General features: G+C 46.4%; 1 protein-coding gene and 1 long non-coding RNA gene across 2 annotated transcripts in view; one reads left to right on the top strand and one right to left on the bottom strand.

Annotated features, from left to right (window-relative positions):
- LOC120105317 overlaps positions 1 to 19758 on the bottom strand; it is a 76325-nt gene extending 56567 nt beyond the window's left edge. The window contains exons 1-2 of the long non-coding RNA XR_005507693.1: positions 19493 to 19758; positions 18848 to 18916 (exon numbers count right to left, since the gene is read on the bottom strand). This is a non-coding gene — a long non-coding RNA (uncharacterized LOC120105317). The remainder of the gene's footprint in view (positions 1 to 18847; positions 18917 to 19492) is intronic.
- A 3200-nt stretch (positions 19759 to 22958) lies between these two features.
- LOC120105313 lies at positions 22959 to 24486 on the top strand. Its single transcript, XM_039117662.1, has 2 exons — positions 22959 to 23369; positions 24388 to 24486. The coding sequence occupies exons 1-2, from the start codon at positions 22959 to 22961 to the stop codon at positions 24484 to 24486; spliced, it is 510 nt and encodes a 169-aa protein (XP_038973590.1).
- Positions 24487 to 26520: the final 2034 nt, after the last annotated feature.

The raw sequence follows: 26520 nt of genomic DNA, 5'->3' as shown, positions 1-26520 counted from the left end.
CATTATCTTTTCTTTATTATGTTCAGTGTTTCAAGCCAAAGAGTACAATGTCAGAGCAAGTAAATACAATTCAAATCTAAAGCAAATACGTTCAATCAGAGTCATACAATATTCTAAAAAAATATTCATATAATCTATGCATCAAATTCGAAATCATAAATAATTCGATTCGTAAAACAGATATTTAGTTTGCCGATAACTCTAGTAAAGAGGTTACATCACTTACCTTGTGAACGCGATCCACCAAAAATCTAATTAATTTCGCAAATCCCTCGCAGAACCTAATATTCAAAAACCATTTTCTTCTTTTAAAATTCATCACAATATATATATACAAAGACTTAAATTTTTAATATCCTCCCATGGGTGGCCCTGCAGCAGTGCCTAGCACCCCGAGTGCGGGTTCATACCCGTAAACCACCCCCCTCTCTTATTCATTTTTTTTTCTTTTTCTTCTTTTCTTTTTCTTTTTTCTTCTTTTCTTTTTTTTTTCTTTCCTTTCTTCTTTTCTCTCCCGACTCCCCCTCTTCTCCTTCGGTGAAACAGGGGGTCCCGTGACCCCCCCCCTTCTTCTTCTTTTTCCCTCTCAGTCGAACTCCGGGGCGGCCATGGTGGTCGACCCCGACGGCGGCAGGAGGCGGCGGAACAAGCCCGACCACCCCCGGCGGCAAGCGGCGGCGAGCACGCCGGCGGCTAATGCATCAAGCCGAAGTAAAGCATCCCTTTTTTTTTTTGGGCCAAAATTCGACGATCGGCCGGCTCAAAATCACCACTCACCATGGCTAATCACCAAACAAGGAGAAGGAGAAGTTTACCTTAGCCCCGACGAAGATCCGGCGCCTCTCTTCTCCGGCGGCAAGGAAGAAGAAGACCACCCGGTGCCATGGTTTTTCTCTCTCTCTCTCTCTCCCTCTCTCTCGGTGGCAACACGAAGAAGAACCCCCCTGCGTGCGGCGGCTCTCTCTTTCGGTTGGCTCAAAGGAGGAGAGGAAGGGGAAGGAAGCCCTAAAACAAGGCTCCTCCTTCTTCTTCGGGATGGAGGATCCATCCCGCTGCCTCACATGCGTTGCACGTGAGGCCAAGGTTTAGGACTGGGCCGGTCGAGTGGACCGGGCCCAGTTCCGGGTTCTTACATCCCACCCTCCTAAAAAGAAAATTTCGTCCCCGAAATTTCCGTACCTGTAGTTTCAAAAAAATTGAGGATATTTCTGCTTCATCTCATCTTCCAGTTCCCAGGTAGCTTCTCTTTCTGTATGATGGCTCCACTGCACCTTGACATACGGTATAACACGGTGTCTCAAAACTTGATCTTTTCTGTCCACTATCCGCACTGGATGCTCCTTATATGATAGATCTTCTCTAACTTGTAACGGCTCAAGCTCCGTGACACTACTTGGGTCTGGTATATATTTCTTCAACATTGAGACATGGAAAACATCGTGTACACCAGCCAGAGAAGGCGGCAAGGCAAGTCTATAAGCCACCTTACCAATTCTTTCTAAGTCTATAATTATTTGCATTAGATGTAGATAATTAAATGAAAGAGATCTAAATTAAATCTCCTCGAAAATATTAAGTCTAGCGGTCTTCCACCGTAGTAGAGCTGCTAAGGTCTTTCCGGCGTTGATTTGTCTCGGCTAGATATAGTGGGCAAGTTGCATCGGGGGACTGGACCTCTCTATTAGGCATGAGATGTTGTAGGGGTAAAGATGGGATTGGGCCCAATAACTGTTAGGTGAGGGATCCAATGACGGCTTTGCTTCTGCAGTTATACGGTGGGTCTGACTTAACTAAGGAATGGGGCCAATAACTGTTAGGTGAGATCTTCATTACTTAGAGACCGGATAGCGCTGCAACTTGCTTGAGAAGCATTGTACAAGAGTTGTACACTCATCGTTTATGTGTCACCAATAACTGTTAGGTGAGGTGGCATGTAAATTGGTGGGACCGTAGCACCCCACTTGAAACCTAGAGTCGCAAGGTTTCTGTTTCTCTACCTGAGGAGTGTGCGAGATTCAAGAAAATAGTGTGAGGTATATTTGTTTTAAAAGGCGCTAAAATAAATAGAGTTCCAGTACAAAATTCTAATTAGAATCTTTACTCTCTGAGGATTAGAAATTCAGCTTCTCAACTTTTAACTCATATCCTATAGAACAATCGTTTGACCAAACCCAATTATAACGACTGGCTCTGCAATTACAAAATAGTTTTGAATTGTGAGAAATTAGGGTATGTGCTAGACCATGAAATTCTCGTGTTACCAGTCCGTCTGATCACTGATCAGTATGAGACACATGCTAAGTAGACGAACGATGACGATAAAGTTAGGTGCTACATAATGGCATCCATGTCCAATAAATTAAAGTGCCAGCATGAGAACATGAAGACTGCCAGGGATACGTTAAATCACCTGCAAGAGTTGTATGGTGCTAAGAGTCGTGCAGCTCGGTTTGAAGTGTCCAAGAGGCTCTTCAAGGCCAAGATGCGCGATGGGCAGTCTATCCAGGATCATGGTTTGACCATGATATAGGATTTAGAGAAGCTTGAGAAGCTCGGCATGACTATGCACAAAGAAATTGCAAATGGATTTGATCTCGCAATCCCTTCCAGATTCATATGAATAGTTTATAGTAGATTACCATATGAACAAGATTGTATGCACCAAAAATAGAATTGTTAAATAAATTGGTAACTACCTTAGGGACCTTGAAGAGTTCAAGGGGCATCGTTCTCGCTGTCGAGTTGGTTTCTACTTCCAAGAGAGAGTCTACCTGGAAGAAGAAGAAGCCTGCGAAGAAGCAGAAGACCGAAAAAAGGCCAAGTAAGGAAGTTCCAAGAAAAAAGCCGATTGCAAGGGAAAGTGTTTCCATTGCATCATGGACGATCATTAAAAGAGGAACTGTCCTATATACATGGGAAGCATAAAGAGCAAGAAGGGTGACACACCTTCAGAAGGTATGTCAGATATGCTCACGACACTTAGGGACTGTTACCTATTGCTAGCAGAATTTGATTTCTGTATCTTGTTTAGCACAGAAAGATTTTTATAAGACTATTGTTCAAATTGTTTGAGAAATAAATTGGATGCATATGGTTTTATGATTGACCGTTTCTATCACTTATATTTAGATGTACCTGTGAATGTATCTGAGCAAACAGTGAATACCATAGAATCCAAAAGGATCTAGAAATTAGATAAATCTAAAGTATTTGTGGCACCTCAGGCTTAGTCATATAGGAGAAGACATAATAAACAAATTGGAGAAATATGGGTTTCTGAGATCATTGACTTTCGAGTCATATCCAATTTGTGAATCCTGCCTTCAAGAAAAGATGGCCAAATTACCCTTTGTAGGACATGGAAGAGGTCCACTACGATACTTACCCTAGTACACACTTATGTGTGTGGCCCATTCGATGTGCAGGTTAGGGATTGTAATTTTTACTTCATTTTACCAATGATTACTCACGGTATGGATATGTGTGTGAGACACAAATCTGAATCTTTTGAAAAGTTCAAATAGTTTAGATATGAAGTAGAAAAATAAACAGTTATGAAGTAGAAAAATAAACAGAAAAACTCATTAAGGTTCTTCGATCGGATCGAGGAGGTGAACACCTTAATAGAGAGTTCCATGATTATCTCGAGGAGAATGGTATAGTTTTACAATGGATCCCTTCTGGTACACCTCAGCTCGACGGGATGTCAAAGAGAAGGAATCAAACCCTATTGGATATGGTTAGGTCCATGATGAGCTTCACTGATTTACCCGTGTTTCTTTAGAGAGATGCCCTACTTTCAGCAATTTACTTATGGAATAGTGTTTCCTCTAAGTCTGTTCCTACCACACCGTATGAGATATGGTATGGTAAGAAGCTGAGTCTTGGTCATCTCAAGATTTGGGGGTATCCGGCCCACGTCAAGCGACAACAGGCGGACAAGTTAGAGGATAGGACAATTAATGCTCGTTTTATTGGATATCCTTAAAGAGTCATTAGGATACGATTTTTAGTCCCAAAGGATCACAAAGTGTTTGTGAGCCTACATACTATCTTCATGGAAAATAGTTTATCCTTGATAGAGACAGTGGGAGAAAAAATGAGCTCTAAGAAAAAGTCTCTGAAGAGCAACGAGCCATTGTGCTTATAGAACCTATTCATATTAAGCCAGTACATGTAGTACCTCCTCCACCTCATATTCCGGATAACGCTTGCATCCTCTGTCTTACCGCGGCTGCTGGCACAGAGTTAGCCGATGCTTTTTCCTCAGATATCGTCATTGCTTCTTCTCCGAGAAAAGAAGTTCACGACCCGTGGGCCTTCTACCTCCACGCGGCATTGCTCCGTCAGGCTTTCGCCCATTGCGGAAAATTCCCCACTTCTAGTAGGATCTCCCGTCCGCCTGAAAGGTACTTAGGTATGCTTACAGAGGATGCAGAGGAAGTGTTCCTCATGGGAGATAGGGATCAAGGTAAGGATCCCAATACCTACAACGAGGCGATGTTAGACATAGATTTCGAGAGATGGCTGGAAGCAATGAAGTCAGAGTTGGACTCCATGCATTCCAACCAAGTCTAAACCTTAGTAGAATCACCAGAAGGTATAGTACCTATTGGGTGTAAATGGATCTACAAGAGAAAATTAAGTTCGGATGGCTAGGTAGAGATCTATAAGGCAAGGCTAATGGCGAAAGGTTATAGTCAGTGCGAAGGCACTGATTATCAGGATACTTTTTCACCTGTAGCCATGCTGAAGTCCATTCGAATATTGCTTGCTATTGCAGCATAATATGATTATGAGATATTGTGATGGTAATCATAAGGTCTGCAAACTGCAAAGGTCCTTCTATGGACTAAAGCAAGCATCTCGGAGTTGGAATACTCGTTTCAACGATGTAATCAAATCATTTGATTTCATCAAGAACGAAGAGGAACCATGTGTTTATAAGAAGGGTTAGTGGGAGGGCTATTGTATTCCTCGTATTGTACATGGATGATATTCTTCCAATTGGGAATGGTGTTCCTATGCTAACTTAGGTTAAGGTATGGTTGTCTAAGGATTTCTCCATAAAAGACTTTGGAAAAGCATCCTATATTTTGGGAATTAAGGTCTATAGAAATAGATCTAAAAGGATGCTTGTCCTGTCATAGAATATTACATAGAGGGAGTGCTGAAGAGGTTCGACATGGAAACCTCTAAAAGGGGATTATTACCCTTTAGGCATGGGATAAATCTCTCCAAGAAGATGTGCCCCAACACATTTGAAGAGATTCAGCGGATGAGCAAGATCCCTTATGCTTCGGCTATAGGGAGCCTCATGTATACCATGCTATGTACGTGATATGATATAGTATATGCTGTGAGTGTCACGAGCATATATCGGTCAAATTCAGGCAAGAAGCACTGGATAGCTATGAAGAACAGTCTTAAGTACTTGAGAAGAACTAAGGACATGTTCTTGGTCTTTGCAAGAATATCAGAGTTGAAGGTAGAAGGATGCACACATATTGATGATAGAAAGTATACATCAGAATATGTGCAATGATGGTTCAGTAAATTGGAAGAGTTCCAAACAACCGATCATTGTAGATTCTACCTTAGAAGCTGAATGTTAAACCGTATCTAAGGATGCAGTGGAAACCTTCTGGTTTAAAAAGTTCATTGCTGAGTTAGGTGTAATGTCATCAGATGCCATAATACTCAACTGCGATAACAAAGGCACCATAGCACTAGCTAAAGAGTCAAGGTCTCACTAGAAGCCGGAGCACATAGAGCAGCGGTTTAACCTAATAAGCGACTACTTTGAAAAGAAATAAGTAGAGGATCAGAGAGTAGACCCCACAGAAAATGTGGTGGACCCATTGACTAAGCAGCTAAGTCGGCAGAAAACTGATGCGCATCTTGAGAAGATGGGGCTTTAAGTTTATAGCTGATTGGCTTTAGTGCAAGTAGGAGATTGTTAGAAGTATGCCCTAGAAGCCAATTTGGCTGACGCATTATTTTATTCTAGGACATAAATTTGTACTTGACCTAATTATGAATTTATTAAGTTGGGCATTCTTTTCATTCATGTTCTTATGTGTCCATAAATCGTCCAAGGAATTAATAAGATGATGATGCATATTCTCAAGAGTTGAGAATTTGAGCCATGTGTCATTAGTGATTAATTTCTAAATGCTCCTGATCAATGGATCATCACGAGGACGGTGATCGATCTGATGAGATCAGTGCACAGATCGCTTTCCTTATGGATGGACGAGACTCGAGTCCACAGTATAGGGACACTGAAGTGATAGTGCAGGTGCTTATTAGAGAACAAGGTTACTGAGCGTGACCAAGACAAGAAGTCACTTGGATGTCTATCCACTCGTCAGTGACTTGCTTGATGTTGCAGTAGTGTGACTAGTCCTTAAACCTGCGGTGCTTCGACTATCACAGTGAGGTTGCTGTAGTTTGACTCCACGTATACATGGTCTCTAGCCATATGGGTCATTGTAGTGTAGATTAGCTGCAGTAGGTTCACCGTAGGAGTAGGATATGCACCTACATGGAATCTATCGATCTTGGTAGATAAGGAGTGATCCTATGTGATTTATTAGACTGAGTTCGTAAGACCTCGGCCGGGGCAGTATATACAGTGGAGAAAGAGTTTTTCCACTCTCGAACTTAAGTCGAATAAATTTAGATATATGACAGACGACGGGGTTTGACGAGTTATCCATGACCTCCGTTCCGTAGGGATCCATGATAGAAGGACTGTATCATACGATAACTGCACCTAGAGGTTCATCATTCCATTCTACTAGGTAGCCACTACATGCTGCTAGGTGTCACTGGTGGATGGTGAGACTCACAGGGACCATCTTGATGTTCGATGATCCTTGGTGAGTTGAGTTGGAATTGTTCCAACCCATTGAAAGGAGTTTTCAATGATATTGTAATAGAGATCGCAATATATCTCACTACCAGACAGAATAGAACCTATGGGGTCACACACATTAGAGGTACTGACCGATCCGATGGTTGAATTGTGATTAGGAATCATAAATAATCAATTTGATTGATAATTGGTTAACCCGCTAAGAGTTAGTGAGTGGAAGAAGAATAATTGCAATCGGATTGCAATTTAATTTAATTAATTGGATTTAATTAATTGAACTTGATCATGAGTCCTACTTGGATTAAGATTTCAAATTAAATTTGAGTCCTACTTGAAGTAGGATTTCTAAAGTTCTAATTGAATTAGGATAAAAATTAAATAAGTCCTAATTGGATTAGGAGTTCTTAAGTCCTAATTAATTTTAATTTAATAAATTAAGATGGCTCCTAATTGGATTAGGATTGAAGAGTTTAATTGAGTTATGGTTCAATTGAATCCTAATTAGATTAGGATTTGAATGAAAGAAGGAATTGGGTTCACCTAATCCTCTTTAGAAGAGGATTAGACCCTATCTATGTGGCTACACCACCCCACTTAATATGATTAAGTGGGGTGTGATTAAAGAGGGACTAAGAGGGAGGGGCCCACACCCCTCCCATGCCTTTTACGTGAAGAAAAGAGAGAGAGGCGTACCGCCCCTCCTCTTTTCTAAAAGATAAACATGGAGCTCCTATTTTTTAGGAGCTCCACACGGCTAATTAAAAGAGGGAAAGGGGCCCATGCCAAAGGAGGGATTTTCAACCCCCTTTCAGCCGTGAAAAGACCCTCTCTAATCCCTGTTAGCAGCAGCCAACAAAAAAAAAAAGGAGGAGGCGTTGGCTCTCCTTTCTCCCTTCCTTCTTCCACCAAAATAAAAAGGCTGCAACTTGGTGCTCCCTTTTTATTCTTCTTTCTCCAATCCTTCTTGTTCAAGGGAGAGCAATCAAGGAGTTGTTTGCTGCAAGAAGAAAGAGATTCATCCATCCAAAGTCTTTTCTGCAAGGGAGCTAGCACTCCGGGGAGATTCAAAGGCTGCAAATGGTCCTCTGCCTTGTGTGGATACCCGTAGAGGCCGAACGCGTGTGCGGCTTCAAACGAACCTTCCAACAACTCCACGATCATTAGATTTGCAGTGATCATCTATCCGCACAAGGTAAGATCTGATCTTCCTAATATTATGTAAAAGTATTTAATCCTAATCTATCTATGAACGATGGTTTTAAAATACGTTCATGCGTGATGAACGGGATCTCGCACATGTCTTCCGCTGCACGTAGAATTTTTCTGGAATTTTCTGCGGCGTGCGAGGGATCCCAACAGGTACATGGGTTAGGAAGTCCTCTACATCCATACCATCTGACCCCACTACTCATCACTCTCCTACCTCTGACCATGACCAGGACATCTCCACAGATCCTTCCACCTTCCCATCCACAGCCGGGCCCTCGACCTCTGCTGGACCTTCCACAGTGCCACCACCTCAGCAGCCACTAGAGGTCAGAATTAGTCCTGAGCAGCTCTGAGAATTGAGGGATGATATTGTGAGGGAACTCAGAGGTACCACCAGTGCACCCTCCGCTAACCTCACCCCCTCCACAGTAGCAGTATCTCTCATGGTAGCGGAGGTCAAGGAGGAGCTATCTAGCTTGAGGAGTCTAGTACAGGGTCAGTACATGAGATTCTTCGAGATTCAGGAAGCTACAAAACAAATGCAAGACTTGGTGAGGTCTGAGCTACTAGGCCTGAATCAAGGAGCAGAAAGGCTTGCAAATGTACTGATAGATAAGCTTGATACAATCAATGAAAGTGTAACCCAATTGACCCAGACTCAAGCTCAGGCGACTTCTGAGATAATTGTGCAACTGGGGAATGTGTCTGAAGGAATGAGTTTGGTTTTGCAGGCTCAGCGGCGAAGTATGGGAGTGTCACGGCTCCTCGAATCGGGGCTGGACCGGACGCGGATCAAGGTATAAACCAGATCAGGTCGCTGGACGGGTTCGAGGTCTGACGGTGCTCTCTAGAGATTTGGGCAACTTGGAGACCAAATCTGAGCCCTAGAATCACCTAGGGAAACGTGTGCAAGATGTAGGTGGAATACCCAAGAGCATGGGGCCGTGGGACGTGCTCCAAGGCGTGTATTGTTGAGAATACATGCTGGTTCATCATTAGGAGGAAAGCTGCTGCAACGAGACTGATTCAGCGTTGTGGGCTTATCTCGAAGCATGGACTGAATCCGAAAAATTGGGATGCATGAAAATGTGTGCCACTGATGGAGGAACGTGGCATAAGTCTCCAGAAGGTAAGGGACACGTTTTAACACGTTTTTATAACTGAAAACGTGTATGGTTAGAAGACGTGGCTGAAACGCTGTTTCCACGCGCTTTCACTTTGAGGGGCATTTTGGGAACTCTACAGAAGTCCGTTCAAAGTGGAAAAGGTGCCATCTGGAAGGATTCTTCGTCCTGAATCCAACGAATCTAGTTTCATGGTAATCGGAGTTCGTTTGAGGCACGAACTTGGCTGTTTTATCTGATTGCGCAGAATCCTGCGGGAATCGGGGTTTTCCTATCTTATCTAGAATTCATCCTTATCTTGTGCATGGGAAGTTGAGTTCGTGAGGGACTTGTAACTAGAGGTTGTTCCTCTATAAGAGGACCCTCAAAGGGGAGGGATTGGTATCCGGTAGAGCTGGAGAGGCCAAGAGAGCTTATTGTAATCAGTTGAGTGGTTATTCAATAAAGTTCTCTTCCCCTACATTTCTTCTTCTCCTTCGTGGTATTTTCTGGTGTTGTGTTTCGCTGCATTATTGTTGTTAGGCGTGACCTAAGTCATAGAGACTAGGTACCCACGCCAGGAAGGCTGATCGGTTATCTTCGATAGACCGAGCCGCACGTTGTTGGGATTCGCTTTGTAATCCCTTCGTTCGTGTCACTTGGTATCAGAGCCATACCAGAAATGAAGGAGACGACCTCTACGGTAACTTCCATGGTGGGAATGGCGGACGCATCATCCTCGACCATGGATCCCAATCCAGCCTCAGGAGGAGGCACGGCGATGGGTGGAGCGCATCCAGTTGATGAATCTCTGTATGGGTTACGTATTGCATCTCCGGTTATCTCCGCCGACAATCGATTACGGAGGTGCGAGGCCCAAATAGCTGAGGTTGAAGGACGGATGGAGGACCTTGAGGGTAGGGACGCAACCCTCCGAGGTGAGATCGCCGCTCAGCTGAACCAGATTTCCTTCGATATGGAGCGGCGCTATAAGGAAGTGCTGCGGCGTAACGAGGAGTTGGAGATCATGGTGAAGGCTCTCCAAAATCAGGTGGTTGGCCTTTTAAAGGAGAGTACCACCACAGGCGTATCCTCTTCTCCATTGACAATGGAGGTCGCAAGAGAGGCTACGCGCCCCCTGCACAAACTTGATGTTCCCAAGCCACAAGAGTTCTGCGGACGACGGTCCGCGAAGGAGGTGGATAACTTTCTTTTCGCCGTGGAGCAATACTTGCAGGTTACCGGCGTGAGGGAGGAAGCCATGAAGGTGAGCACGGCGGCCATGTTCTTGAGGGATGTGGCGATGCTTTGGTGGCGACGTCGGGCCGACGATGTGAAGCGAGGGGCTGTTCCAATCACCACTTGGGTACAGTTCCAAACTGAACTTCGAAAGCAATTCTTCCCCGCGTTCGCTAAGGATGATGCTCGAGCACGACTACGGCGGCTCACGCAAAAGGGCGATGTGCGTGAGTATGTGCGAGAGTTCAGCGAATTGTTGTTGGAGGTACCAGACCTCAGCAACGAGGACTCTCTCTTCACTTTTCTTGACGGGCTCAAACCGTGGGCAAAGATGGAGTTGCAGCGAAGAGGAGTCCAGAGTTTGAACGAGGCGATAGCTCAAGCGGAGGCTCTCATCGAGTTCAAGACTCAACCCACAGCTCCCAAAGCCCAAGCATCGAAACAGGGCAAAGGTGGGGGAGCGAAATAAGGTCACAAAGGAGGTACAAAGGGCTCGAATCCGAGCTCCTCGAGTGGAGGGGCTTCCCAAGCGAAGGGCAAAGGGGTGGCGCAAGGTACCAGCACCATCTCATGCTATATTTGCAATGGACCGCACAAGGTGAAGGACTGTCCATTGAGGGGCAAGATAGCATCTATGGCGGTGGAGGAGAAGCAAGAGACCGACCAAAGGATGGGCTCACTCAGTCTCAATGCCCTGAAGGCCAAGGGGCCACGAGGTCTGCTCTATGCACCTATCTGCATTGGTGGTCACATCTTCCAGGCACTCATTGATACGGGTGCCACTGACTTCTTCGTGGACCTAGCTACAGCAAAGAGGTTAAATCTGAAGATTGAACATGATGAACACACGTTCAAGGCGGTCAACTCCACAGAAGTGGCTACCAGTGGAACGTCGAAGGATGTTGAGATCCAATTCGGCGCATGGACCGGACGGGTGACAGCGGTGGTCGCCCCGATCGACGACTACGAGGTGGTCATCGGCATGTCTTTGCTTACCCAGCTACAAGCCATGATAAAGCCGGATTCAGATGTGGTGGTGGTCCTGAATCCGAGTGGAGCTTGCGTAGTTCCAGGAAAGCGAGTTAAAGGGACTCCGCAGCGAGTCCTATCGGCGATGCAACTTGCTAAGGGGCTGAGAAGGGGACTTCCAACATATATTGCGTCCCTTCAGGAGGAAGAACTACTGGAAGGAGAGGAGATTCCAGCGCCCATCGAGGGTGTTCTCACTAAATTCGGGGATGTGATGCCCCCCGAGTTACACAAGCAATTGCCGCCAGAAAGAGAAATCGATCATCGGATTGATTTGGTGCATGGAGCACGTCCACCAGCTCAAGCACCATATAGGATGGCCCCACCTGAACTCCAGGAGCTGAGGAGGCAGCTAACGGAATTGGTGGACAGCGGGTTCATTCGACCTTCGAAGAGTCCGTATGGAGCACCGGTACTTTTTCAGAAGAAGCACGATGGTTCGTTGAGACTCTGCATCGACTACAGGGCCCTCAACAAGCTCACGGTGAAGAACAAGTACCCCATCCCTCGGATTGATGATTTGTTCGATCAACTTGGCAAGGCACGATGGATTTCCAAGTTGGATCTTCGCAGCGGGTACTATCAGGTTCGCGTGGCGGAGGAGGACATTGAGAAGACTGCATGTGTGACAAGGTACGGGAGCTTCGAGTACCTTGTCATGCCTTTCGGCCTCACCAACGCACCAGCAACTTTCTGTGCTTTGATGCAGCGTGTACTCCACGACTTCATCGATAAATTCGTGGTCGTATACTTGGATGACATTGTTGTATACAGCCGGACATTGAATGAGCATGTGGCACACCTGAGGCAAGTCTTCTCTACCCTACGGCAGCACCAACTCTTTGTGAAGAAGGAGAAGTGTGTGTTTGCGCAACAGAGGGTGCCGTTCCTCGGGCACATCATTGGGGATGGAAGGCTCATGATGGATCCCTCAAAAATTTCAGCCATAGCCGAGTGGGAGGTACCTACACGTGTTACACACTTACGCTCTTTTCTTGGCTTGGCAAATTACTATAGGAGGTTCATCACCGGATATTCGAAGTTATGCGCCCCACTGACGGATTTGTTAAAGAAGGATCGACCATGGCGGTGGTCAAACCAATGTCAGGAAGCGTTTGATCGTCTCAAGTAGGCGGTCACGGCGGAGCCGGTCCTCGTGCTACCGGACTTTTCTATTTCTTTTGAAGTCCACACCGATGCATCAGATTTTGCCATTGGAGGGGTGCTCATGCAGGAAGGGCACCCAGTGGCCTACGAGAGTCGGAAGTTGAACGACACCGAGCGCAGGTATACGGTTCATGAAAAGGAGATGACTGCAATTGTGCACTGTCTTCGAACCTGGCGTCATTACCTCCTCGGATCTAAGTTTGTGGTGCGCACGGATAACGTGGCCACAAGCTACTTTCAGACCCAACCAAAACTCACCCCCAAGCAGGCGAGATGGCAGCAGTTTCTGGCTGAATTCGATTTCGACATCGAGTACAAGCCGGGCCGAACTAATTCAGTCCCTGATGCTTTGAGTAGAAAGGCACAGCTGGCTGCAGTCTCTTCCTTTTCCGGACCAGCAAGTAACCTAATGGAGAGGGTCAAGACCGAGATGGAGAAGGATCAATGGGCCACTTCCATGGGTGAACTCATCAAAGACGGCAAGGCGCGCCGTTTCTGGACCGAAGGAGGGCTGATTTTGACACGAGGGCGACGTGTCTATGTGCCTTCAGGTGGAGGGCTGAGGCGCGAGGTGTTGCGAGAACACCATGATTCTATGTGGGCGGGACACCAGGGGGTGCATCGGACCCAAGCTCTCATAGAACATAACTACTATTGGCCGAAGATGCGGGATGACATCGAGGAGTATGTTCGCACTTGTCTACTATGCCAACAAGACAAGGTTGAACATCGACGGCCTGCGGGGTTGTTGGAGCCATTACCTATACCAGAGCGTCCGTGGGAGAGTGTCTCCATGGACTTCATCATAGGACTACCTCTGGCGGATGGGAACAGCTCTATCATGGTAGTGGTGGATCGCTTCTCGAAGTACGGAGTCTTCATTGCAGCACCTACTACTTGCCATGCGGAGGACGTGGCGCGGTTGTTCTTTACATATGTGGTGAAATATTGGGGGATACCGCGGAGTATCGTTTCTGATCGTGATGCTCGCTTCACGGGGAGGTTCTGGACGGAGTTATTTCGGATACTCGGAACGGAGCTGAAGATGTCCACGGCCTTCCACCCTCAGACCGATGGCCAAACAGAGCGAACCAATGGATTATTGGAGATGTATTTGAGGCACTATGTGAGTGCCAACCAGCGGGATTGGGTGCGACTCTTGGACCAAGCCCAATTCAGCTACAACTTACAGCGATCGGAGTCGACAGGTAAATCACCATTCGAGGTGATTACAGGGCTGCAACCAGACACTCCGGAAAGTATCGCAGCGGACTACATGGGACGTAGTCCAACCGCCTACAGGTTCGTGAGGGATCTGAAGGAGGATACAGATTTGGTTCAGGTCTCCTTGTGGAAGGCGACCAAACGGATGAAGAAGTGGGCTGACATAAAGCGGCGGGCAGCTGAATTTCAGGTTGGTGATCGGGTATTGGTGAAGCTTTATCATCACATGAAATTGAAGTCGGGCTACCACAAAGCACTTGTGAGGAGGTATGAAGGTCCCCTCATCATCACACATCGAATTGGAGAGACAGTATACCGATTGTCGCTGCCTTCCAAGCTGAAAGTGCACCCGGTGTTCCACGTGTCCTTGTTGAAACCATTCAAAGAGGACACAACTGACCCTTCCCGGGCTCGAAGCGGGCGAGCTCCAGTGGCCGTACGAGTTCATTACACCAAGAAGGTTTCTGAAATCAAGGCGGACAGGAAAAAGGGTAACCGTGTGCAATACTTAGTCCGATGGAAAGGATTATCAGATTCAGAAGCAAGCTGGGAATATGGTGACGAACTATGGCAGTTCGAAGACATCATCAACGAGTACCGCCTAGCCTCGTCAGGGGCGACTTCGGCTTAGGTGGGGGAGGGTGTCACGGCTCCTCGAATCGGGGCTGGACCGGACGCGGATCAAGGTATAAACCAGATCAGGTCGCTGGACGGGTTCGAGGTCTGACGGTGCTCTCTAGAGATTTGGGCAACTTGGAGACCAAATCTGAGCCCTAGGATCACCTAGGGAAACGTGTGCAAGATGTAGGTGGAATACCCAAGAGCATGGGGCCGTGGGACGTGCTCCAAGGCGTGTATTGTTGAGAATACATGCTGGTTCATCATTAGGAGGAAAGCTGCTGCAACGAGACTGATTCAGCGTTGTGGGCTTATCTCGAAGCATGGACTGAATCCGGAAAATTGGGATGCATGGAAATGTGTGCCACTGATGGAGGAACGTGGCATAAGTCTCCAAAAGGCAAGGGACACGTTTTAACACGTTTTTATAACTGAAAACGTGTATGGTTAGAAGACGTGGCTGAAACGCTGTTTCCACGCGCTTTCACTTTGAGGGGCATTTTGGGAACTCTACAGAAGTCCGTTCAAAGTGGAAAAGGTGCCATCTGGAAGGATTCTTCGTCCTGAATCCAACGAATCTAGTTTCATGGTAATCGGAGTTCGTTTGAGGCACGAACTTGGCTGTTTTATCTGATTGCGCAGAATCCTGCGGGAATCGGGGTTTTCCTATCTTATCTAGAATTCATCCTTATCTTGTGCATGGGAAGTTGAGTTCGTGAGGGACTTGTAACTAGAGGTTGTTCCTCTATAAGAGGACCCTCAAAGGGGAGGGATTGGTATCCGGTAGAGCTGGAGAGGCCAAGAGAGCTTATTGTAATCAGTTGAGTGGTTATTCAATAAAGTTCTCTTCCCCTACATTTCTTCTTCTCCTTCGTGGTATTTTCTGGTGTTGTGTTTCGCTGCATTATTGTTGTTAGGCGTGACCTAAGTCATAGAGACTAGGTACCCACGCCAGGAAGGCTGATCGGTTATCTTCGATAGACCGAGCCGCACGTTGTTGGGATTCGCTTTGTAATCCCTTCGTTCGTGTCAGGAGCTTCATCTTCTTCTTCCAGACGTCCTTAGTTGTACTTTTTGTTTTATTATCATTTAAAGTCCTTTTGGACATTCACTCAATGTACTCAAATTTTGTAATTCATATAATGAATTGAAGTCATTTCAAAAAAAATTTGAGTATTGTGCCTTTTGTGTTATGACTTTCTGTATTATGTGCTTTTTGTTATGATGACAAAAAGAGGGAGAAAAATAAGATATAATTGCAAGTAAAGGAATCTAAACAAGAACATTTTTTAAGCAAAAAGAAAACCAAATGTGATTTGTTCTTAGTGGATTCGATACCTCGAGGTTCATTACTTCTCTGTTGGGAATTCTCAAAGAGTAATCTCCAGAATCTATTCAAGGGATATTCGGAGATTAGTTGAATCATATTAAAGAACAAATCGTCAGATTTTCCCTTCTATAATTAAAAAAATTTTAAAAAAAAACTTGAACAAAGTTAAAACAAAATAGAATGCAAATATCGAGGGGGAGAATCTGAAATTCTAAGAAAGCAAATTAATTAAAAGAATATAAGCTAAACAATTAAGTGTATGTTTTGAACGCTTATATAATTCCAAATGAAAGGGGGAGCTTTAATTTCAAAGTATATTGACTCATACCTTTCAATTTTGGATACACTAAATGACTAGACATTTGAATTTATTTCGAAACTTTACTACAAATCACTTCTTGAATGAGCAATTCACTTTACAAATACTCAATATTTTGTCATCATCAAAAAGGAGGAGATTGTGGAGTGATTGAGTAAACCCCTAATTGATTTTGATGAGCTCAAAGCATTTGAGTATATTTTATGTTGTACTAATGAATTCAATCTAGTGTTTCAGGTAAAGATATGTGAATTTCTGTTTAAGTGCCTCAAGCTTTGGTTCAAAGTAATTTGGATAAGTATTGGACTCATTTTGAACCAAAGTCTGCATCACGAGTCGACTCCGGAACTTTGCGAGTCGACTCTGAGTAGTTTAAAGGTTCTGGCACAAGCTCGAGTCGACTCCGGTACTCTACGAGTCGACTCCGACTGAGAACAAATAGAAAGATAGAAAGAAAAGTTTCAGACCCTGTCAGCGAGTCGACTCCAAAAGATTTTGAGTCGACTCCGATGCTTGCCGAGTCGACTCCCGATGGTCCCGAGTCGACTCCAAAGGGCAACAGACAGAAAGACAGAACAATGAATTTTAGACCTTGTTACCGAGTCGACTCCAAAGGTTGCGAGTCGACTCCGATTCTTGGTGAGTCGACTTCCAGTATGTCCGAGTCGACTCTCAAAGGAAAGCAGTCTGAAAAGGCAGAGACTCACTTTTGGAGACCCTGTGAACGAGTTGACTCCAAGTGTTGCAAAGTTGACCCCCAAGATAGTCGAGTTGACTTCAGTAAGGTCCGAGTCGACTCCAAGGCAGAAATGTTCAAAAGACAGAGAATCGATTTTTCAGTCTCTGAGAATGAGTCGTCTCCCGAGAATATTGAGTCATCTCTTAAGTCAGCCGAGTCGACTCCAAGTAAGCCCGAGTCGACTCGAGGAAGAAAAACAGAAAGTTGAGTTTCTAGAACCCTGAGAACGAGCCGACCCCTAAGTGCCCGAGTCGTCTCCAGCTGTTGGGGAGTCGACTCCAGTTTGGTCCGAGTCGACTCTAGGACGAGGCATGCACTTTAATTGAAATCTGGAACAGCGGACGAGTCGTCTCCAGTAAAGCACGAGTCAACTCTAGTAACAGCCGAGTCGACTCCAGATCGCACGAGTCGACTCCGATCCCAATGGATACATTGTTAGGATGTGCAGACGGGACAGAACGGCTTTAAATCACTCTCTAACGGCTAGTTTTCGAATGGAACCACTTAAATAGCCAGAGTGAACAGTAGTAGATAGCAAGAGAGCTATTCCATCTAAGCATTAAAGCATTTCAACCACCAAGAGCTTCCGTTGAGTAAATCCCAGGAAAAGAAGGAAGAAGTGCATTCAACTCAAACCTGAATGTGCTTCCTTCGCATTCAAGGCTCTACTACTGTCCTCCATCATTCAGCACATTCAAGAGGAGACTCAGAAATCGAGAAGCCTCCATTTTCTTATCTAAAATCTGTTTGAGGGCTTCTAACTCTACTTTGCTTATATTGTTCTCACACTTGCTTTTTAGAAGCTTTCTTTGTGAATTCTTAAACTTTGTTTTTCTTACTTGATTCAATCAGGGGATTGAATCAAGGGTTGTAAGGTTTGTTGGTAAGCCAAAGATAAAACCAACAGTGTAAGGTTGTGGTTGGTGAACCGAGGAAAACCAACTGGGTTTGATTGTGAACCCGGAAAAATAATTGGTTGGTTCTAGTCGGTGAGCATGTGAAAACCGACCGAGTTCGTTGTAACCTCGTGAAAACAACAAGTTGGGTTGTGAGCTTGTAAAACAACTAGCTGTAATCCGAGGGATTATAGTGAACTCCCAAGTGTGGCTTGGGGAGTGGACGTAGGAGCAAGAGTTGGCTCCGAACCACTATAAATATTTTGTGTTTGTATTGCTTGTGTCTCTTTCACTCTCTTCACTCACTGCATCTAGTAATCTAACTAATTCGCTTGCAATAGATTTAGTTAATTACTCATCATATTTTTAATTGATCAATATTTAATTAAAACCCAATTCACCCCCCCTCTTGGGTTGTCTCCTTGGGCAACAGGTACCATTCTCATGAGTAGCCCGACAGTCCTATGCATGGTGCTATTACTATGCCCTCCCGGCGTCCCAATTCTGCCCTATTGGCACATATCATTACTACGCCCTCCCGGCGTCCTATTCTGCCCTACTGGGCACATATCATAGCTACGCCCTCCCGGCATCCCATCTCTGCCCTACTGGGCACATCATAAACTCTGATGTGATGTATCCAAGGTAAAAGTGCAAATATTAGTTACTGTAACAGGGTTGGAGTCGACTCTAGAGTTACAGGGGTCGACTTGTGAATGACAGGGGTCAACTCATACTCTGCTGAGGTCGACTCCTGTTCTACTGGGGTCGACTCCAGAATAGCTTGGAGTCAAACTGAAACGACTCTCTTGGCCGAGATAAGAGGTTTTAAGTGGTTTAGTCACTTTGGGTTAATCCATTCCCAAACAAGTTCATAAACTTACGAATCAACAAACATGAATTTGAAGTATTTTCAAGCATAGCATATATTTTCCAAATCAGATCATTTATCCACTGATAGAAAGCAATTTAATCATGAGAATTAATACTTCTTATTTCCATTCTATAGCATATTCATTCTGAATTTGGAGACATCATTCATTTCTCTGAAATTACAAAATAAACTACCATAGTTAAGAAGAAAACTTACTCACCTTGTGATGGCTAACGCACCACCCTAGTGCTTGATACTCCCGGCACACTTCCGGGACTCTCTTCTCCTCCTAAACAATTAAAAGAGTCGATCAAAATCATAACCTATATGATGCAACATGATTATGCATGATCCAAAAAGAAATCCAACACCCTCATCTCAACTTTCTGATTTTTACCTTGCTTGTCTTGTTTTAGGATAAATAAAACCTCTCAATTCTCAAAGGTTTCCAAGCTTTTATCTCCCTCTTTGATACCCTGGGTTAGGACTAGAAAACCTTTTATATCATTTATAAATTTTCAGCTCCCAAACAACTACTTAACATCATAAAATAAATCAGAATTCAAATCCCTTGTTTTTAGCTGTTTGTTCTGTTTTCGAGCCAATTAAACCTCTTAATTCCCGGAGGTTCTTAAACAATCAATTCCACCTATTAGGCTCTGTGTTAGGACTGGGAAATCCCCAAAACACAAAGAAATCCCATCGCTTCATTCTACAGAATTTCAGACTGCTTTCAACAACTTCGGAAGCATAGTTCAAATCCTTTTTCATACCTAAAAATTCATCTAAAATAACTAAAATCTTCCTTTATCACCCTCCTACGTGGGACTACAATTAGAATCACTAAAAAGTTTGGAAAACTCACCTGAAATTCGCTGGGAAGCCTGGGTGCACCAGAAATTTCTGTATTTCTGTTTTGCAGCCCAACAGCAAGTTGCTCTTCCTCTTTACTTTAAACCTTCTTCCACAAATTCTTTGGATTCCCCAAGTAGCTCTCTCTCTTCCCTAGCTTCCTCTCTCCCTCCCTGGAGCTTTTCCTGGCCTGGTTTGGGCTGGCACCTACAACCAACAACTGAACTTCTCCTAACGGTTGAACAGCAGCAGCACAAGTTGCTGCTTGCTGAAAACATGCTAGACACCCCCCCCCCCCCCCCCCTTTTGACACGTTAGCTTCCCAGATACCTAACGTGGCAAAAGAGTGGTTCCCAGGGGTTTTAAAAAACTAGGTTTCAGGCCACGTCATGCTTCCTACTTTTTACAGAAATTTTGGACAAATCTAGATCTGCAGTTTTCTGTAATGACAGGCTTTCGAGGGACTCACCTAACTTGTTTTGTTCCAGGCTGTAGGCTAATCCATTTGAGCTGAAATTCCAGCAGTAAATCCCTCACTCAATTTAGCTTATGTGTTTAAAATTTTACTTAGATTCCAGGATTATATCCAGAGTTATTGCACTCTCAATTCGTGGAACTGTAAAATTTTCTATAACAGCTGAAATTCCAACCTTTTTGAATTGATTTTGAATCAAACTTCCTGGGAAATTTCCATCCAATTTGCATCATAAAATTTTGATATTCCCTCACCTTTCATGTGCATTTGGATTCTCATAATAAACTAGGTTAAAATCATGAAGATGCTTAATAACTAGTAAAAATTACTTAAGCTACCCTAACCCTGGTTCAGGGTGTTACAGACTCATTGTATTCTAGGGGTCGACTCTTGAGATAGCATAAGTTGGAATTTGTTGTCATTGTATGTGAGCATTCAAAGGTCACTTCAAAGTATTTTTGGAGTTGGATCTTTTTGTGCAGACTTTGAATAGCTAAGTTTCATTTCTCCATATTTGAGAGTTACAGAAAGATGTCTTCTTAACTTCCTACAAACATTCTAGTACACTCCAAGCAACTGATTAGTGAACTTTTTACTCAATGATTTTGTATCATTAAAATCAAACCTTTTATGTCAACATCTTGAAAAATAAATTTTTCTAGCTCAAGCATAAAGCTCGATTGAGAATAAAGTCATAGATGCTCTTAGTTGCAAAGCTAGTTTATTAGCAACCATGTCTACATTAGTTTCTAGATTCGAAGAAATCAAGAATGAATATGCAGAAGATAAAGACTTTGGTCTGATCTATACATCTATGCAAGATGGTGAGGGTCATGTTGAACCTAGATATCTTATTCAGGATGGTTATTGTTGGGGGAAAAATGGATTGCCCCAAAACACATGAATGCATTGCCGGCACGTGATGACGGGTGCAACGGCAGCAGCCCTCAAGGCGCCCGACCTTAAGGCGCCTGACCTTAAGGTGCCCGACCTGAGCGCGCCCGACCTCAGAGCTCACAGTCTTGCGGCCTTGATCTCGGCTAAGCAGAGATCGATCGACCTCAAGTCCGAAGAAGACCCAGTCAAAGGATGAAGTAGACCTCTCCACTCCACCGGAAATCAAGCCCCTCTCCTCCTCATCCGGGATCCAATCCCGCGATCTCCGCCTGAGCAACTATCAATAATTAAATGAGTACAATCTCCACGGACCTCCAGCTAGCCCAAAATCTCAGACCATCCACAGCAACTGTTGACTCACTCAACCGTTCAGTCATCTACAGCAACTCATTAATTCACACGATCACGCCCAATCATGACGGTAATCCATTAATTTGCCTAGTCACATCGTAGGTAACCCTGGCACCCCTCCTATAAAAAGAGAAATTTCTTCCTCTCAAAGGGGGATTTTTTTTTGAACTTCTGACTTTTGACTTCTACACACAAACTCTCTTCTTCTCCACAAAGGCCCCCTCTGACTTAAGCATCGAAGGGCCGGCGCCGGAAACCTCAGCCACCGGCTTCTTGTAGGTCCCCCGGAGGGCACAGCCCGCCGACGCACCACCTGCCGGTGCTTCTCCTTCTCAGCCAGTGGTCGCCCCTGGGTTCAGTTTCCAGCAACAGTTGGCGCTAGAGAAAGGGCCCAAGTTGTGACCATGAAGCTAAGAAGTAAAGGAGCCTCTAACACCTCGCGGCATCCCGCACCAAGTCTTGAACGCTCAGTCCAAAACTCACCGCCAAGGCCTTCGGCGGATCCAGTCCCTCAAGTCCAACCATAATAGTTCAACACCCTGGTGCAGCAAGTCCAAGCCTTGGATGCAGCAGTCCAAGGCCTGCAACATGTGGAGGCCCCTCCTATGCTGCCTCCACAGGTTTAGATCCAATCGGTGCTCCCTCCGGACGAACCGGTTCTCCAAGGCCAGAATCTCCATAACTCCTCGAGGGTCAACAATGGAGAACGGCACGGCTACCAGGATTCAACCCGGGCGTCTCTTCGAAGAGAGCCGCCAGGGAGGAACTAGGACAGACAGCCACAGCCCTCGGAGGTCGAGTCAGCCCCAAGTTAACCAGCACCGGAGCAGATCACCGTGGCAGTCCCCCAAGAAGGGAAACTCGACAGGAAGGTCAAGAAACTCGAGCGGCAGATCGAGGCGCTCCACAGCTAGAAGGCAAGGTGCGAAGGTGACTTTGAGTTCACCACCAAGTCACCTTTCTTCTGCCAGATCGAGGATGAACTGGTCCCACCAAGGTTCAAAATGCCTCAAGTAGAGCCCTACAACGGGACTACCGACCTCCTTGACCACTTGGAGAGCTACCGGACCCTCATGGCACTGCAGGGTCCTTGGAGGCCGTGCTCTGCAAGGCCTTCCCTACAACACTCCGAGGAACGGCTCGATTTTGGTTCTCCGGACTGAAGTCGAGCACCGTGTCCTCTTTCAAACAGCTCGGCAGGCAGTTCGTCACCAACTTTGCTGCCAGCCGATGCCAGCGGCGAACGTCGGATTCCCTCCTCGACATCAAGCAAAAGGAGGGAGAGTCCCTTAAAGACTACATCGACCGTTTCACCGCTGCCACCTGGGAGGTTCGTGAACTTGATCAGTCGATCGCCATGTCTGTGCTGAAGATAGGAGCTCGGTCCTACAGGTTTCTCTTCTCCATTGAGAAGAATTTTTCTGCCGACTTCACCGAGATATTGGCCTGAGCTCGGAAATATGCGAAGGCCAAGGAGGCCATTGCCTCCAGACGGGGCGCGACCGAGCAAGCCTCAAAAAAGCAGAAAAGGCACCGCGACGAGCGAGGCCGCCCGAGAAGTCGGTCTCCCCGTCAAGAGAAGAGCCTCCCTCGTTTGAGGAGTCCACCTTAACAGCGGGCGCAACCTCGATCGAGATCCCCGCCTCGGCCATGAATGCCCCCAGGAAGGTATGGGAATTACACTCCCCTCAATGCGCCCCGGGCAGAAATCCTTATGGAAATAGAAGGCCGAGACTACTTCCGACCTCCGCCCCCGATGCGGAAGTCGGGAGCCCGGAGCCACTCCAGAAAGTACTGCCGCTTCCACCGAGACCACGGCCACAACACAGAGGAGTGCTTTCAACTCCAAGATGAGATCGAGGCACTTATTCGCCGTGGGGTGCTCAACCGGTTCGTGCAGAACCGGCGTAATGAAAGAAGGCCGGTAGAAAATGCTGCGCCGTCCGAAAATCCAAATGACAACAACAAGCCCATCGCTGGCACCATCAACACTATAGGAAGAGGCCCGGCCGAAGGAAGCTCGGCTGGAGAACTGACCGGAAGAAGGACCCCTCCAAAGCGTCAACGCACCTCTGAAGCCATCTCGTCCTCGGACGAGGACTTAAAAGGAGTTGAGACTCCTTATGATGATGCTGTGATCATCTCCATGGTCATGAACAAGTTTGATGTAAAGCGTGTTTTGGTTGATAATGGAAGCTCGGCAAATATTTTGTATTTTGGTGCCTTCCAAAAAATAGGAATGACAGAAAACTAACTCCGAAGAATGAATGCTCCGCTGGTTGGATTCATCGGAGACTCAGTCCCAGTTGAAGGCATGATCAGCCTGCTTGTCATAGATCGCCCCTTGGGAGAGCACCATGAGGAAGGACTTCCTTGTGGTCCGCCTGCCTCCGGTCTACAATGCCATCCTTGGGCGACCAGGGCTCAATGCTCTTCGAGTCATGGTCTCGATGTACCACTTGCTCATGCGGTTCCCTACCGAGCGAGGAGTAGGCGAAGTTCGTGGGAACCAGATGACGGCCAAGCAGTGTTACATGGCGACCCTCAAAGCAAAGCAACCAACCAAAGCACCGTACCGAGAAGAACAATCCATCGAGATGCCAGCCTAAACTTCGGACCAGGCGCTGCCCATTGAAACCCTGGAAGTGTGAGACGAGTCTCGGAGGGAACGGGCAGAACCTGATGAGCTCCTCATCCAAATCCCCTTAAGAAGAGACTGCCCAGAACTAACCATGCAGATTGGCTCCGGCCTGAGCTCTTTCGAGCGGGACCGATTGATCCGGTTCCTCTAGTCCAATATGGATGTCTTCGCCTGGTCGCCCACGAATATGCTGGAAATAGATCCCGAGGTCATGGTACACCGACTCCAGGTAAAACCAACCTGCAAGCCCGTAAGGCAGAAGAAACGGAGCTCCGCGTCGGAACGACAGCGAGCAGTGACCGAGGAGGTGGACAAACTCCTCGAGGTCGGCTTCATCTGAGAAGTCGCCTACCCAGATTGGCTCGCCAATGTAGTCCTCGTGAAGAAAGCCAATGGAAAATGGCGCATGTGCGTGGACTACACTGACCTGAACAAGGCCCGCCCGAAGGATAGTTTTCTTCTCCCCAAGATCGACCAACTCGTCAACTTCACCTCGGGACACCAGCTGCTAACCTTCATGGACGCCTTCTCGGGGTACAATCAGATTCAAATGGCGCCTGAGGATGAGGAGAAGATTGCCTTCGTCACCGACAAGGGCCTCTACTGCTACAAAGTGATGCTGTTCGGGTTGAAGAATGCCTGAGCGACATATCAAAGGCTAGTCAGCCAGGTCTTTAAAGACCAAATAGGCTGAAACATGGAGGTCTATGTAGACGATATGCTGGTGAAGAGCCAGACGGTGGAGCATCACGTAGCTAATCTCGACGAAGCATTCTCCACCCTCAGGAAGTACCAAATGAAGCTCAATTCCACCAAGTGCGCCTTCGGAGTTACCTTAGGCAAGTTCCTCGGTTTCATGGTAATCCAGTACGGAATCGAAGCGAACTCCAAGAAGATCCGAGCACTGCAGGAGATGGTGCCACCAAAAATAGTCGAGGAGGTACAACGGCTTACCGGACTTGTTGCAGCCCTGGGAAGATTTGTCTCCAAATCGATAGAACGATGCTTCCCATTCTTTAAGATTCTTAAGCGGCCGAAGAACTTCCTATGGTCAGAGGAGTGTCAATAAGCCTTTGAAGAGCTCAGGTGCCATCTTGCCTCCCCTCCATTACTCACGAAACCGCAGCAAGGCGAGCTCCTTTATTTATACCTAGCCGTCTCCTCGGTGGCGGTAAGCTCGGTCCTGGTCCGAGAAGACGACAAGTCTCAAAGACCAGTATATTACACCAGCCGAGTCCTGAGGGATGCCGAGATTCGATAGTCCAAGCTGGAGAAAACGATCTACGCACTGGTCGTTTCAGCCCGAAGGCTCCGACCTTGCTTCCAGGCCCACATTGTGGCCATATTGACTGACCAGTCTATAAAGCAAGTCCTGCAACGGTCGGATCGTGCGGAAAGGATCGCAAAGTGGGCGGTCGAGCTCAAAGAATTCGACCTGAAATATCGCCCGAGGACGGCAGGCAAGGCCCATGTGCTCGCCGATTTTATTGTAGAGTGCACTTTGTCGGATGATCCCGAGCCTGAGCTCCATCAACGGAGGAGACTCCGAGGCACCCATGGGTTCTACATGTGGACGGCTCCTCGACCTCGGGGGGTAGCAGAGCAGACCTCATCCTCACTAGCCTAGACGGGGTAGTTGCAGAGCAGGCCATGCACTTAGAATTCCCCGCCTCAAATAATGAGGCAGAGTATGAGGCGCTCATTGCCGGGCTAAAGCTGGCAAAAGAGCTAAAGGTCGAGAGCTTAAAAGTCTTCAATGACTCCCAACTAGTCGTGAGCCAGATCCTGGAAGATTTCGAAGCAAGAGAGTCGTCAATGCAGAAGTATCTCCAAAAGGTCCGAGACATCACCTCCACACTGAGCTCCTTCGACATCCAGCACATCCCCAGAGCAGAGAATGCAAGGACAGACCAACTATCAAAACTGGCAACCTCCCGCATGAACGAGCTTTCGAAGACCACAACACTTGAGTATCTGCAAGCACCCAGCACCGAGGAGCCTGAACCAGCTCTCTGCATCGAGACCGAACCGAGCTGGATGGATGCGCTCGTCACCCTGCAAAATGAAGTCCTCCCCAATGACGAGCTCGAAGCCCGTCGGATTAAGCGTCAGGTTTTTCGATATCTCTTGTATGAAGGCAAGCTCTACCGCAGGTCATTCACCTCTCCCCTTCTCAGACGCCTCTACCCTTCAGAGGTGGATTACGCCATGCGAGAGGTTCATGAAGGAATCTACCGGAACCACCTAGGAGGCCGGGCCCCGGCCCACAAGATTCTGCGCTAGGGATATTATTGGCCTACACTTCAAAAAGACGCTATGGACTTCGTCCAAAGGTGCGATAGATGTCAGCGGAATGCCAACATTCAGCGCCGACCCTCAGTCCCAATGACCTCGATCAGCGCCCTCTGTCCATTTGCCTAATGGGGGATCGACATCCTGGGATCATTTTTTCAAGCCACCGGACAGAGAAAGTTCCTCATTGTCTCCATCGACTACTTCACCAAGTGGGTTGAAGCTGAACCGGTGGCCCAAATCTCTGAGCCAAAAATACGGGACTTCGTCTGGAAATTAATAATTTGTAGATTTGAGCTTCCCCGCATCCTCATATGGCCGCCAGTTCGACAACGCTCGCCTTAGGAAGTTCTGCTCCGAGCTCTGTATCGACCATCGTTTCACC

Source organism: Phoenix dactylifera, unplaced genomic scaffold, assembly GCF_009389715.1.
Source record: "Phoenix dactylifera cultivar Barhee BC4 unplaced genomic scaffold, palm_55x_up_171113_PBpolish2nd_filt_p 000256F, whole genome shotgun sequence".
Taxonomy (NCBI): domain Eukaryota; kingdom Viridiplantae; phylum Streptophyta; class Magnoliopsida; order Arecales; family Arecaceae; genus Phoenix; species Phoenix dactylifera.
Note: the sequence above shows the minus strand (reverse complement) of the source record. Positions and strands in the feature narration are given on the sequence as shown.